At 35.1% G+C, this 16,311-nt stretch overlaps 1 protein-coding gene across 1 annotated transcript in view; it reads right to left on the reverse strand.

Moving 5' to 3' along the window:
- The window catches only part of LOC140157449 (uncharacterized), a 112,689-nt gene that overhangs the window by 72,191 nt on the left and 24,187 nt on the right, over positions 1-16,311 (reverse strand). Inside the window, 1 exon segment of the mRNA XM_072180652.1 lies at positions 3,410-3,520. Coding sequence (XP_072036753.1) covers positions 3,410-3,520 — 111 coding nt within the window.

The raw sequence follows: 16,311 nt of genomic DNA on the forward strand, positions 1-16,311 counted from the left end.
TTCAATATTTGTGCAAGAATTTATTTCAATAATGGGGGGAGAGGGTGACATTATGTATTCTTAGCCCTGGGTGCCACAGCTACTAGCTACGCTGTGAACATCCCTCTTTCTATATGATGATGCGGTAGACTTTGTATGATGGTGATCATTTTGAATGTGCTTCATTAGATTTATTTGAATTAACAAAATACTAACAATATAATACAACATACAAACAAGTACATGGTAGGCCCTAATTCAGGCAAGAAAAGTAGACTTGTAAGTCCAACAGAAGAAGGAGGGTCCAATGATGCAAAATCCAGTTGACAAGTGATCGTGGATTCCATATAACACTTACAACTAATAGGATCACACAACCCATCATCAGATTTCAAAGCGCACAAATTTCTTGAAAATCAGCTCATCACACAGTAGCAGCACTCATCAGGCAGGAGGATGTCAGAGATGATGCAAGGAACTGACTGATCTTCTCTGCCCTGATAGTACAATGTGATACCTGTACATTACAATACTACCTGTATAATCACATTACTACAGCATACATTCCATATTGATTAGCCCCATTTCTATTGTTCTTTTGAAGTGCTGTTCCCTATTGAGATGAAATGATATTGATTATTGGATAAATCTTGTCAGCTTTATGTGTCTAAATCTTGATATGATGCCAGTTATTAACATAAAATCTTTAAAAAGTACATGCCCTAATTATCTAGTAGCCCCTGTCCTTGATATTCCTTTACCAATGGCAAAAATTGCATCGATTATGCACTTACTTAATCTATAGCGCTCTATAAGTGTCGTTTAATAATAATAAAAATAAATAATAATAATACTTGAAAGAAGAACTTGGTGGCTAATATCAGTACATAAAAACATTTTCATTTTTAGATTTTACATTATTTTGTTATTTGCATCAAACAACCCATGTTCTGCAGCAACTTGAAAAGTACATTCAACTTTCATATCTGGGTACAACATGAACCATGTAGAGGGTTGTGAACTGTCTTCAAAATGAGCGGTTGACCAGTAGGCCGAGACGATAAAACTAATTATGTAAGATGTGAAAAGCCTCAATTGACATGGTAGTCCACTCTCTAGCAAAGCCCCAATCACCCCACCCAGGTACATTTCCCCACCAGATTCAGGGTGCACTTTCCCCCAACTGATTGATTGATAAAAATGCCCCCCCCCATTTGCATACACTACAAACACAACAACAAACCTACCACTTGATATTCGTATCCATAGCAATGAATAAAACAATCTCTCAGTATCAAATACATCTTCCTCCTGGTCATGCTTCCATATTCCAAAATATTCCTTCCCATTTCGTCTCCGCGTGAACTGTCAAATTTTCGTTCTGCTCGTAACGGCTGTATTTCACATCGTGACGTTTGAGACCATGTTAAAACATCGAAGTATGTCATCTTTGTACTGCACTAGTATATAAAGGTGTTACTAACTTAGTGTGCACGTAGGTCATGCGGATGTGACATTAGTTGTCGCCTGACTTAGCCATGTGATGCACTGCACGTTGTACTTGTGTCTGAACAGCCCACTCAATCATGAGACAACTTAGGAAGGGGGTCGCAAAATCATCACACTAGCAAATCATCTTAAAATATCACATCATTCTATAGGTTAATGAGTGTTTTACATATCGTATGTTTGAGACCATGTCATCTTTGTACCAGCACTGGTATCTTATAAAGGCACTACTACACGTAGGTCATACGTGTGACATTTATTGTCTGAATTAAGCTCTGCAAAGCACTGCACGTCGCACTTACATCTCAACATCTAACTCAATCATAAGACGACTATAGGAAAGGGTTCGCAAAATACCTGACTAGACAAGGGATCTATACCAGTAACAACTGATGGGCATCATCACTATCATCATCATGTTCATCTGAATCAACATACCTTGCGTTTCACACATCTGTCACGCTTAAAATGTTATTTTAGATGGCTATAATTCTGGTCTGCATCGTGGACGAGCAATTTGCCTTTCCTGGACACTTTCTTCATCATAATGGTTGAAAATACCCCCGTGTCAAGCACCAAGCTGAGAATCAAACTACCCTTACGTACACGCCTTCCCCCAATCAGCTTTGAATGATCTAAATGGACACAGTGGTGGTGCCATGGGGGATTCCCCCTAGTCAGAACTCTTGCCCCACTATTGCCCCCCTCCCAGTAAAACCCCAAAATTACAAAATTTCCACTATTTGCAGCAATTTTGGGCAAAATTAGTTGATTCCCCCCCACCCCAAGTCACTTTGCCTCCCCATGCCCCCCTCCAAAAAAACAACAATCCTGGTGCTGCCACTGAATGGACACAAAATGGGTGTAAAACTTGGGGGTTATCGCAGAATAACATGCCCAACTCTTATTTGTTTACTAACCCTAATACTAACCCTAAACTCTTACACTAACCCTAATCCTTAACTCTAAACCTAATCCTAACCCTAAACCTAATTTGAGCAGTGCTCCATATTCTGTAATGACACTCAAAATTTGCATCCAATGATTTTATTTTTATATATTCAAATTTCATAAATGATCAATTTCAATACATATTTAATCAAACCTAATATCTATTTTTAAACAGGTTTGCCAGATATGAGTGGTGTCCTGAAGAAATTCAGTGACCAAAGCCCACATCTTTTCCATTTCATCAGTTGAATATTGCTTCTATTTCAAAACAAACATCACTACCAGTCTCTGTTTGCTTTTGGTTGAACCATAAAACCAGTGTACAAACCAACATGAACTTTACTACGACCAATCGTACCAGCTGGATTGGTACCTGCATGGAGTAACACAGTAGTCGTCTCGGATGGTATGCGATACATGCTGTATGCGAGTGTATTTTGGTCATAACATTGCGGTGTTATGCTTCCAAGCTGTGACAGACTCATGTTACCGTTTGATGGTAACAAAAATAAAATCCGATGCAACACAAATACAGTCAACAGCGGTTCCTTCAACTGGATCTAAATCACGAGCATGAAGCTCACCTATCCCACCACAAGAGGAAGGCCATAGAGGAGTTCAGTTTTCGGGACTTTTTGTCCATTTGTGACAGTTGAAAATCCAGACAATATAAGAGTCCAAAGACGAAAAAATCCAGCACAAAATCGGAAATCCTCAATTTGATAACTCGCCATTTTGGACATTAACATTGCATTTCCCAAGCCAATTTTCCAGTAACATTGGCAACTGGAATTCCAGTCATTTTTTGAAAAAAACTTGGAAATCCAGACATTTCTTTTATTGAAAAGTTTCTTCTCTATAAGGATGTGCACTTATTTTCTGGAATACACCGATAACATTCATGTACCTCTCATACCTGAACCTAAATGATTTAGAAAAAAACAACTTAATGGCACAATAAAATACTTACACTTCTTACTGTGGAAGCCGCTTCCTTGAGTGTGTCCGCGTCTGTGTGATGCGGCGGCGTCCTGTTATATAATTCATTGATATATTTGTCATATTGTGATACCCGTTGAACCTGTAAAAAGAACAGACAATATACCCGTCAATATATTGTACAAATGTTAAGTCTTCAGAACTGTAATACCGTACTGACGCGAGTATAGCCCCACCCCGTTTTTGGGTGAACATTTTTCAAAATTGGGGGGTGGGACTATACTCGAATTTCAAAAAGTTTTTAAGTTTTTGGTTTTTTTTTCGGCTTTGTAGTGTCCCTGGACCTAGACCTAAATGCTAGGATCATTCATTGTTGACCTAAAAAAAAAAAAATTCAAGATGTTTTGTATTTTTAATATGAAAATTGATCATTTGTATTCATGTCATACTCTATTAATAATTTTTTTTTTTTTTAATTTCTGAAATTTTTCGAAAATTTGGGGTGGGACTTCACTCGAAGGTGGGACTATACTCGCGTCAGTACGGTACTTTGCCTCGAGAGATAAACATTATATTACAATATTTTAATTAATAAACGTGGAAACGCTACTTTTTTGTTTGATTTTTCGAACTTCAGACCAGGCTTCAGACCTACTCACTATTTCAACTACATGTCAGTTGTAAGTTAGATACCTGAAATCCTGGATCTGTGCTGAATGCACTTTCGACCCATCTCCTTTATTAAACCACACAAATTTAACGAACCACTATCACTTCATTCATTATTTCTATCATGTTAGTAACAATATACCTGAATTTTGTACAAAAAATAATCATACACAGTAAAACTACCTAACAATCAAAAATGTGTCAAATTAATCATTCATGCGGCTAGGCTAGTAATAACTTTGAACATCTGAATGCAAATTCTTTGAACCAAAACTAACAGTCGCATCTTTTCTGTCAAATCAATTTATTTGCTGTAAACTAAGAAATTGACATAGCTTTTTGTGTTAGTGTTTCCACCCTTGAATATTTCATCATACTTATAGCCCATTCAGATGAGCTAAGTTTGTGTTAGGCTAACACTAAGCTACCTCTGAGGTAGCTTTACTGTTATCAACCATCTGAACAAGTACTGTGTTAACAAACATGAAGCTTAACATGAAACATTTACCACCAAGAAATATCTGAGATAGCGCACTAACACTAAGTGGTCGCTGCATCTAACACGGAGTGAACAAGTTAACGACGTGAGGAGGGACCGTGTGGACAAGTATCCGTGTTAAATGATGACCTCAAACTACCTCTGTGTTACGCTAAACACTGAGGTAACCTCCCCTCTGAACAAGCCTTATTTTCACAGCCTTCGCAGGTTGTTGCCCGGGATCGTGGGGAAGGAATTCCCGCTGACTTTGGCATCAGATGGTGTGATTGGCAGAACAATACTTGATATTTTTTTACACTTTTTCAAGCCTCAACAATTTACCCAATCTGCAACATGTATACAATGGTCAGGTTCCACAGGAATAACAGTCCCATCGGTCCCTAAGTAAACTTCAATGATTGTGGTATATTGTAATTGAATCATTTACTGTTTTTAATAGGGAATTTGCACTTTGGCCTTTGTAATTTCAACTCATAGTGGGATTTTCTTAAATTCATAATAAGAATACAGATATCATGTCGAGTTTTGTTCAGCATAAGTATAAATGAATACAAATTAAATTGTAATTACAATTCAAGTTCAAATATTTACCGGTTTAGGATTTTTTATTAGCTTTTATTGAAGAGAAGGCACAAAAGTTCAGAACCACGATTTGTACTTTCAACTAAAGAATAGCTAAGGTCTATAAGAATGCCAAGCGAGTACCACAATTTAAAACTTTTCTTTGGACCCCATTCCTGACTTCTGCTCCCATTCCTACAACAATATGGGTACAGTATCATCAGTATGTCGTATTTAGAGAGAGAAGCCATTAAAAGAAATTCAAACTGACTTAGGACCCTCAATGTACCCTGAGATATATTTGAAATTTTATTATTTGATTGCATTGAGTATTATAAACAAATGAAAATTTGAGTTTTAAATAAATACCATAAGTTTTTGAAAAATATAAAATTTTGAGACATAAATACTTCTTTTTGGAAAAATGTAAAATTTTGAGACATATGCATTTTTCACTAGGTAGGAAAAAAAATATTACATGTATATATCACATAATAGGAAATACGGGAAGACCATATCATTTGACACAACTAAATTTAACCTTTGGACCATATGACAACTGATGACACTTACAGAAACAATTGCATAACGAACACATACAGGAAGAGATTGAGAAGAGATTAAACAGCTATCACATTTTTTATCAGAGGATTAAAAATAAAAATTACAAGTTGACAAGCGATAAAGCAACATTTCATCATTTCTGTAATGTTCTCCCCTCTCCCTTCTGTTTTTCTCTTAAATTTTCTCTCTAAATTATTCTTTTAAGCCTTAAGGGACTCAAAAAAATGTAAAAATGGATAAGTAAAGAAACAAGTTTGTTAACTGAAAGCCGTATTAGTATTACATTTGGAACAAATCAAAAGTACACCGCTAGGCCGCTTGAACTTACAAGTATGTTAACATTTTCTTGGCCTATAAATATTTAGGCCCTATAGTGCCACACTCGACCTAAGTTTATGGCTCATACATGTCTAATAGAGAGTGCATTTCTTTTCCACAAATTTATTATCATTTTTGGCTTCATTCATTTATTCCGAAGCTAAATTTCCCAGAAAACAAATCAGTACACATCCTGCTTTAAACTCAAAAGACAACATAATAACATACGGTACACAACTATTTTAGGGTTTCTATGGAAAATGGATGTGGGTTGTAAATCAATATGGAAGCAGACGACTTGATTCTGTGTACTACATGTATGTATATATAATTGATGTTCCAGTTTTATTTGCTCAAATGTTGGGTCCAAAAGCCACGCCGCTAAAAAATATCCATATCATAGATCCTGTGTAAAATACATGAATGTTAAATAAATATTTACACAGATATATTGACAGTGAATTGACAACATTATTCAAACAACTAAGTAGTTATTATTTATGAAATTAACTGGTAGGTAGAATGTAACGTGATATTCATTTTATTGGCAAGCGATATTATTTTATTTCAATTTTCAATCATGTGATTCTCTTTTCAATTCAATTTCAAATACATTTAATATTGCACATTATTACCCTAACTTGTTGCCAATAAGGAAAAATACCCAGAATTTATTTTAAAAAGATGTCAACAATATTCATTCATTTGATAATTACGTTTATTTCATGACTATCGACCCATTTTAACCAGTCTAATCCGAACTTGAAAACAAAAGAACATACAAAGTAAAAAAAGTGTCATTTGATGAAACGAAGTGATGTAACATGTTGCAAAGAATTCTGGGAAGGGTACAATATCCTCTGCTTAACACAGGCCCTGGATCCCAATTAATCACTATAATGTCTTTACTAATAACCGATAATTACCTAATGATTTTTCTTACAGCCCTATTGACAAGTTTCCTTTAATTCATCAAAAAAGAGAGAGGAAATTATTAATATTGACCCTCCTGTCAAACGTATAATTAAAGGAGTATTTTGTGATCCTAGCATCATCTTTTTATGACATGTTTCTGTAGATATCCACGAAAAAAATCTTATTCCCAAAATTTTAGTTGTTTCTGATTTTGCATTATATTTGTTAGTTATGCATGTATTACACTGCTCCATAGACAATGTGTTGTAATTTTGCTCTGGTGTACCAGAACGTAATTCAAATTTCACGATATTTTTGCTAAACAAATGAATCTGCAAGAAATTTTTGCACATAAACATTATGTATGGTTTCCAGTGGTATGAAAATCTCAACTTTTTTTTTTTTTTCAGAAGTGGGGGATGATGCTGTGTATCATGAAATGCCCTTTTACTTTATAAAGTTGATATCTTTTGGTCTTTCTTTTACGATTTTTCAAAATAAAACCCATAAACTGCACTGGACTGGAAAAATCATTCTTAGGTTTCCAGATTTTTAAATACTAATCGCTAATTTCTGAGGAGGAATGGATTTTTTGGTATAGATTTTTATCTTGGTTGTATTAGAAAGTGAACTGTGGGAGGATACATTCATTGTGAAATAGAATTTGTGGTTTTTACCATTGTCAATTTTTGTGTGGTATTGGTGTTTGTAGGCGGCTGACATTACGACATTAAAATGTTATTATCTTCTTGAAGTACACAATTGTCGTGTTCAGACGAGGATCGGCGTGCTCTAGAATTGCAATTCCTAAGTCAACCCCTGAGTGTGCGTCCACACAACTCAATTGCAGCCTGGAATCCTCAAGTTTTGCAATGAATGATGGCGATGCCAGCTCTGGAATTGCAACCGGAAGCTTTACTGCGAATCTGTGACCCATCTAGTAGCGCACAGATTTGGAGCCGTATTAAATATAATCATACAAGGACATAGGTTATGCTCCACACTTTAGAATCGCAAAATACATCATTCACACAGCAGCACTCGAGGATCACTGTGGGAATCGGAAAATCCCCTAAATTTCTTGGGGATAAATTTGGGGACAAACTTACGGATTCTCAAGAGCGTTCACACGGCAGATTTCCCCAATTTTTTGCTCGAGAAACGTGTTGCTTAAGCAAAAAGCCCTCTGTCTGGACGTGCCAAACGTAGGACTGTAGTACAATGTACTATTGCTTTTGACAATTGAATGGATTTTTTCATAAAATTGGAAATGAAATAAAATATATTGACATCTGATTTTAATAAATGCAAATAAAATAGATATATACCATTACCAACACATTTTCCTTTTTGTAATCATTGCCGGTATTTTAAAAGTTCAGCGTCATTGCTGCTCAACAAAGACTGTGACCGAATAGATTTTTTCATAAAATTGGAAATGATATAAAATATATCGACATCTGATTTATATGCAAAATAAATAGATACCATTACCAGCACATTTCACTTAATGCAGTAATCCCCCGTATTTTGAAAGTATTTATTTATAAATAACAATAGGCTCTTATGATAAGGTAATTTTTTATTTTAAAGGGACATTTCATGATCCATATGAGCCTCATCCCCCACTTTTCTCAAAAAAAGTTGAAATTTTTTATACCACTGGAAACCTCTGGCTACATAATGTTTGAGTGCAAAACATTTCTTGCAGATTTATTTACTGAGGCAAATGTATCAGTATTACTCGCAAGCATATAATCGGAATCAACCAAAATTTTGGAATAAACTTTTTTCATGGATATCTACTAAGACTATAAAAAGAGAATGCTAGAATCACAAAATACTCCTTTAAGTAAATAATAAACATGTCTGAATCTGATACTACAGTACAGTTTGTCTAGCCTACATTGTACACTATGTCTGTATTTTTATCAGAAATTATCATTTTAACATCAACCCAGGTCTGAACTTATATAAAATTCATGATTACTATCATTAGCCCATGGTCCAGATCGGGGTCCAGATGAGTTTGCCACTGTCCAGGTTGACCCAAACCATAATTGGCATTGTTAGTTTATTATGATAGTTTACTTTTGCCATTTTACAAAGACAAATAAATATTGATTAACGAGCCCAAGGTCTTATTAATGAGCCCAGAGGGCAAATTAATACAGTGTCATTTGATGATAATAAACTGGACTATTTTTGAACTTCAGCATGTTTTCGTGCCCTAGGGCGCTTGATAAAAACTGATAGTTTATCTATCTTATCGTCATTTATGGCTTTTTATATATCTCTGACCCTATTCTATACCTCTACATGTAGGCCTACAGTCTAATGATAATAAAAAGATTTATCATATCTATTCTACAACTATGACAATGACTAGCTACATGTAAGATATAGGCCTATAATTATATACAAGGACCAATGATGATAAACTTTTAAAATTCAGAAAACTTCAGATCTTTCAGAGAGGAATTTTTATAATAATACCAATAGAAACAGGTGAGAGAATTCTCGCCAGAAAGTTGCTAATTATATATTTCTTGTTTACAAGTTGCTTTTAGTTATTTTAAGATATTATATTAATTAACAGCCAAATAATAAAGTGATAATTTGTTACAGAAAAACAAAATTGGGGGAAAAACACTTGCCTCTAAACAACTTATAAACAACTCTAAACAAGTTATAATTTTTTCACATCCCAGACCAAATTCTCATGTACATGATAACTAATTTACCAGTGTTTTTTTGTTTTGTTTTGTTTTTTAGCTCCTTATTTTTTGCTATGTAAATTTTATTAATGCTGACTTTTGTCTCACTGGATCAGATCATGTCACATAACAACATATACAAAAATACAGCAGTAAACCCTGTCACTGATAGTGATATGACAAGCTTTGAGAGTTTAATTCTGAATTCCATATATTATTTTATGTAATCATCCCCACGATTATATTTGCTTAATGGTTTCAAATAGATGATCAAATTCTCACGCTTATTACTAGAGATGATACATATATTCCCAGGTCTTCATTTCAATACAGTAAGCACCCAGGTACCTTGTAAATAAGTCCATTAATCACAACGTGTGACATATTTTCTTCTACTATAGATTCCATTTCACATGTAAATTAAAAATATCAATTGCGGATTCCAAATCATTCCCATGATATTATGATTAAGGAATTCTCACCTTTTTAATTTAATGAATTGAAACAAAGTTTACATGTGGATGATATTTGGATAATTTGCAGACCTAATAGCATCTTTAAATATCTTAGGACCATCTTATTTAAATAACTCATCCAAAATAAATGTTGTCTACCAAGAAGCCATAAATTTATTGATTCCCACGTCTTCTTACTACACATAATACTAACGCTACACCGTCAATAAATGGCCTAAGATAGTAGATAACAATGCATTGATAAAATAACAACTAATAACTATCGACAACTATACACCTATGGCCATCGCCGGTGCAGCGTACTCACGTAAAGGTAGTGCTTATCCCTATCCCACGGCCCTTCGCGGATCTCCTCTCCATCAAATCCAGCGACATAAAAAAAATCCATCATAACTATGGTTCTGCCATTTCCACTCGTCAAAAAAAAACGCTAGTAGGTATATTTGGTTAAGTTTACTATGTCCTTGATGTTATATCTGCACTATATGTGGAGAACCCATTGGTCCAAAATGTTGAAAATCACGATATAGCACGAAAAAAATGGCAAGGTCCTTATGCATACACACAGTCCTTTTACAACTACTAAAGTTTTTTTAGTGATTGTGAATAGAAAAAAATATATCACCAATAGAGTAAGCTTGGATAATAGGTCCATTGATATGCAAATGAATGGGGCCCACTCAAGGGAACCATTGGATACAGAAGCTATGACTGGGTGGCTTTTGTTATGCTAATGAGCTGGTGTGACTGCTTCAGTGTGGAGTGCTGCCATCCATGCCAATACACAGAGAGATAAGCAAATTATGAATGCTGTAAATATTGATAAAATGTTTGAAGTGGTTTGGATTTTGACATGTTGGAGGACTCTTCAGTTGTAGGGTTTACTATCAAAATAGATTTCTGCATTTAGTTTGCTTGTCTGTTTGTTTGTTTGGATTGCATGGCAAAAGCTGACAGTAACATCTATAAACATCTAATTGTTCTATGTTTATCATTTTTGAAAAAAATAGTAAGAAATGTTGTTGCAAGTTGTTAGTTTGTTTTGTTTTGTTTTTTTGTTTTCAAATTCAAAAACCCCATGATTATCTCTTTTTTGTTGCATCTTTGATTAATTTTCCTACAAAATTACAAAATATATTGTTTAGAATACTAATAATTATATCCAAGTGGAAAAGTCAGAAACAAGCAAAGCTTCACTGAGATAATTACCTCAACATTTGAAGGTGGACTCCAATGATGAACTGATGGGGTTGTATGTCCTTTTCTCCTTTGTTATGCTTTCTAATGTGTGAGGCCATCAAACACTCCATCAAGTGGCTCAACTTGATGATCAAAGACTTGGACTCCCATTTTAATCCCCTAATCTGATTAATAGAAAGGACATCACATGCAAACCCATGTGCATCATTGGCTCAACCCCCCCCCCCCACTCAACCATGATCAAAGACTTGAGCTCCTTATATGCCTTAATCTGATCAATAGAAAGGACATCACATGCAACCCCATGTGCAAGTTGTACACATCAAAATCTACATGTACTTTAATAGCTCTATATTTATCCCTAACCGAACCAAACATATAAAACCCTTAATTCGCCGTACAACAAGTGCAGGTATCTCACGTGATACGATTGCGTCATCATGCGAACACATTATGGGCAAAGAAAGCCTGGCCGACAAAGCGCGTAGACCCCGTAGAACGCTATCTGCATTTGCGTATCTGGCATCTGAGTGGTTCAAACCTGCACCCAAGAAAAAAGGTTTTCTCTGCTTCTTCCCCCTCACCAAAAAGCACCTACAAAAATTTACATACTTTCGACTCAATCAGCAAAAAACATTATTTATTGGTTACAACCAACATCCAAATGAATTAAATCATGGCCAAAATAAAGTTTAGTCAATAGAGGGGGTAATACCTATATCAATCTACAACCCTTATAATTCCACATGCTCATCAGAGCCATCTTGATCATGACTGAAAGCCATGGTAATAGGCCTAATACTAGCAGTATTAGGTTATGCCTTGTAAATAGTAAGATCAAAAATCAAATTCCAAATCATCATCTTCAGAAGACATGAGATGTCCCTTGGCAGATGAAGATGGTAATGAAGATTCTCATCAACACAGAGCTCTACAAAGAAAGTTGCTTTCCTAATTCCAAATTCAAAGTTTTCATTTGTGGCATGCGCTTTTGATCCTAGGCTACCAGGCTCTTCATCAAAGGTTAAATCATTCCTATCCTTTTGATTTACTCAATTGAGTAAGTGATTAGTGGGGTAATGGTATCATAGTCCAATAAAATATTAGTCGAACGTATATGTGATGTTCATAACACTGTACGTACGTACATGGAGTATAGGACTATCATAACACAATCGAAGGTGTGACACATCTAGGTGCTGGAATCAAATACCGATGTTCTTTGTTTTGCCTCATTTGTTTGGCTCAAAATTTAAAATGGGACATTTCTGAGATTATAAATTATCATTTTGTGGAAACAAAATACAATCTATTTCTTAATAAGGAAATGTTACAACATGGCCGCTTTTAATTAATTGTTCCTTGAGTCGGTGATCTCCTTTGAGGAGCAACGCCACTGGCTAGTTTCTCACATCAAACACTTTACAACAATACATTCAATAGTTTCTCTAAACAATTATTCAATTAAAACTATATTTTAACTATCACAACAACAAGAACTTAACTTGAGACCACATTAGAAAATTATACCAATCCCATGATGCATTGCTGAAATTGATGTCATTAGGCAGGAAAAATCTCCTATGTGCTTGTGGCCCCTGAACATGTTTAAAACAAAACTGCCAACAGGTTACATAGGAGGATTTGCTTTAAACATGTTCAGGGGCAAATGACACAAGGTTTTTCCTGCCCAACGATGTTGTGCTAAATCATACATGGAGCCATGTTTTTTCTCACGTGGCCGATGGTGCGGGTTTTCTGAATACAGACCTTTTCATTAGAGCTTCATTCCATCAACAAGCAGACCATTCTAAAATTGATTTTCAGGGGTTATTTTAGACAAATAACTGATGAAGCAGGATTTCATGCCAATATGTGCATGCCTGCACTCTTGGAACCTAGCTCTATACTTTGTAATATGATGGGTAGGCCTATAGTTCATGGAATATCAACAAAGTAAATTATGCATATTGCAACTCAGGTACCTCCGTTAAAGCAATTGTCGTAATATTTTCAAAATTATAGAATTACATTTTATGCGCTAGTTTATAGAAACACTAGGAATAAGGCATGATGGGAAGGCATGATTCTCTGCTAGGACTTGAGACTATACACCCAGGGTTGTTAGTAGCCCAATTGGGCGACTTTTGAATATTCCCCGACCCCTTCTAAACATTTCTTGAATCTCATCCCAAAGAAACCGATTGGAATTTGAACAAAATTGGGTGACTTTTCAACATTGGCTCCTGCAAATTCCAGTAGTTTTCTGTCCTATAAAAACCAATTGTTAGGAGAAATATTGGGTGACATTTCAACTATTTGACGGGTCCGCAACTTTGGCTGCAAATGTGTGGAAACAAGACTAAACCATGTTGAACCACACCACACCTATTTCGCACCAGTTTTGTTGACATAAAACTCCTTACAAGAGCCTCAAACATGCCACTTCAAAAAAAAAGTTATTGTGCTAATGGCAAGTTATGATTGCATTCCCCTCATTACAAAACAACTTATCATTCCTCTCTACTCTAAAATTCAACCCCTCAAGGTTCAGTTGACAATACCAGCAAAAGTATGTCAAGAATAGCTTTTGTGTCTTTTTGTATCCAGAAGGCCGCTCCATAAAAGAGAGAGATAAAGATTCTTTAAGCAAACTGACACCAACTAAATTGGGTGTAGTACAGATCTTAGTTTTGATAATTGCATAATGAAAAGTCATAAATTTATCTCTGAAGGGAGATGAAAGGAATCAAAGAAGGAAGGTTATTTATATCTAAATACTTTGTGATTAATCTATGGTATAGCTTGTTTTCATCAGATTTCAACTCAAAACAAATAGCTGTGATTTCTAAAAATTGCTGTCTTCAGTAGATAACCACAACAACACAATGGTGGAGCAGATGTGTTGAAATGCTTTGCATGTGCAGAGAAGAGAAACTTTGTAATAAGCTAATAAGTTTTTCTTTAAAAAGTTATTTATGCTGTAACTTCACACAGAATTTTTTAATTACAGTTTTTAAGAAACATTCTTTTCGCTTTTATTAATATTATACCATAATTTGATTCCTTTGGCCTTTGATAATTTGTCCAGCAGTTAAAGCGAAATACAAAGTTGCCCAAAGGCTATGTATGACTGGATTCTTCAACGTCTTCCTTATTGCAAAAGTGAGATTATAAAGTTTATCTAAACAATTATAAATGCTATATTGCTCAAAGTTTATGATCTTCACTCTTCAGCTATAACAAATTTATCCACTGTTTTTCATGTAGCAAGATTTATGTATATTTTCAGAACTTCTCAATATATTTTGCTGTATAGGGTCACACAAACATCCAAATTAATTTGATTAACACCTTACTGACAGGCAGATGTAGCCAATGAATTAGACAATGTTGCCAGAAAAAGGGTAGTCCAAACAGCCCAAATCATCACAGCAAAGTCATAAAATTTTCCTCCCAACCAATCGTCTATGGTACAGGAAATCCCAAGGAGTTGCAAGGGCAAATGTCGAAAAGTCACCCTATTTTTTTCTTTACTGCATGTTGGTTTCTATGGGACAGCAAGTGGTCCAAAGTACATGTAGCGGCAACAATCTTTAAAAGTCACCCAATTGGGCTGCTAAATTGTTGGTTTGGCAATGCTGTGAACAAGGTGACACATCTCATGTAATAAGGGACTGGTCAAGTGTAATTGATCAATTATAAGGCCAATAGTTCAATGTCATCATGGGCCAATGATTGGTTCTGTGTATCTCTTGTCATAAAATGTCATTGTCTTGGCGTTATGAAGGAGATAGCACATCATCACCAGCATGCTGTGTTATTCAGATGGGTTGGCAATTCATTCAACAACACAATAAAAGTTGGTGGTCCAATATAATGCGCTGAAAGTTCAAGTTTATTTTAACAGCAACAAAGATGTTTTTAAACCTTTCATGCAATTTCAAGAAGCACTTTCTCTGAGAATTATTGCATTCGGAGGTCAATTTTGCGGCTAATTTCACTCTATCACAAACAAAGGAACACAGAAGAATGGTGTGATATACTTCTCAGATACTAATGAAGCCCACACCTGTCCAACTGATAAATTCATATAAAATTCATATAAAAAGTGTAGTTCTCAGTATCATTTCTTTACAGAATTTTCTTCTGCTAGTATGGGTTGAGGGCAAAACCTGATCAAGATGAAATATTTTCCTTTCGTCTTCCTAGCCTGTTCTTTCTTTTTTTGACATTGACTGCTTTATGCTCTCATTTGTTTATTTGTTTGTTTGCTTTAGGTTTGTTGTTGTTTTGGATAAATATTGCCTCACAAATACTGTTAGTCAAAATCTAGTCAAATTAAAATTTATATTATGAGAGAAATATCTAGTCATGAGGACTGCAACAGTTTTTCAGTTGGAAAATATGTTATGGTGGAAAATACAACACACCTTTCTTAGCATGTGGAAAGAACAGTGGTCAAATGGTTTAGTGCATTCCACTCATGGTAACAATGTTGAGGGTACTACTACATGTGTACTACTTAAGGTTATTAATTATTTTAAACTGTTGTGATTTGGTAGTTCACAGCATCTTACGAATGGTAGTGAGTTTTGGCAAAACTGCATTGCTCAATTCATAGCGGCGTGTAGAAGAATTAAAATATCACAGAGATACTTTTATAGGTGCTGCGGTTCTTGAGTTACGTTGTAAAGAGCGCTGAAACAACAACACTTTTGTAAAACGTACATAACTCATTAACAACAATAAATTAAGCAAGTTTGCAAAGTATACAATATGTAGAATGAACTTTTGTAAAACATCAAGGTGTTAATTTTCAATAATATATTGATCTAGATAATGAAAATCGATTTTTAGGTTGCTTCGACCAACAATACCTCGTCTACCCTTAAGGCCCATGAGGGCAAATAAGACTTTTATCTTGCCTGTCCCTCTCCACCTAGATTTATAATGGGGAACTCATGCTGCAGATTTAAACCTTTGTTGTTCCAAAACTTCAAATACAGATCAA

This window comes from Amphiura filiformis, chromosome 7, assembly GCF_039555335.1.
Source record: "Amphiura filiformis chromosome 7, Afil_fr2py, whole genome shotgun sequence".
NCBI classification, from domain to species: Eukaryota; Metazoa; Echinodermata; class Ophiuroidea; order Amphilepidida; family Amphiuridae; genus Amphiura; species Amphiura filiformis.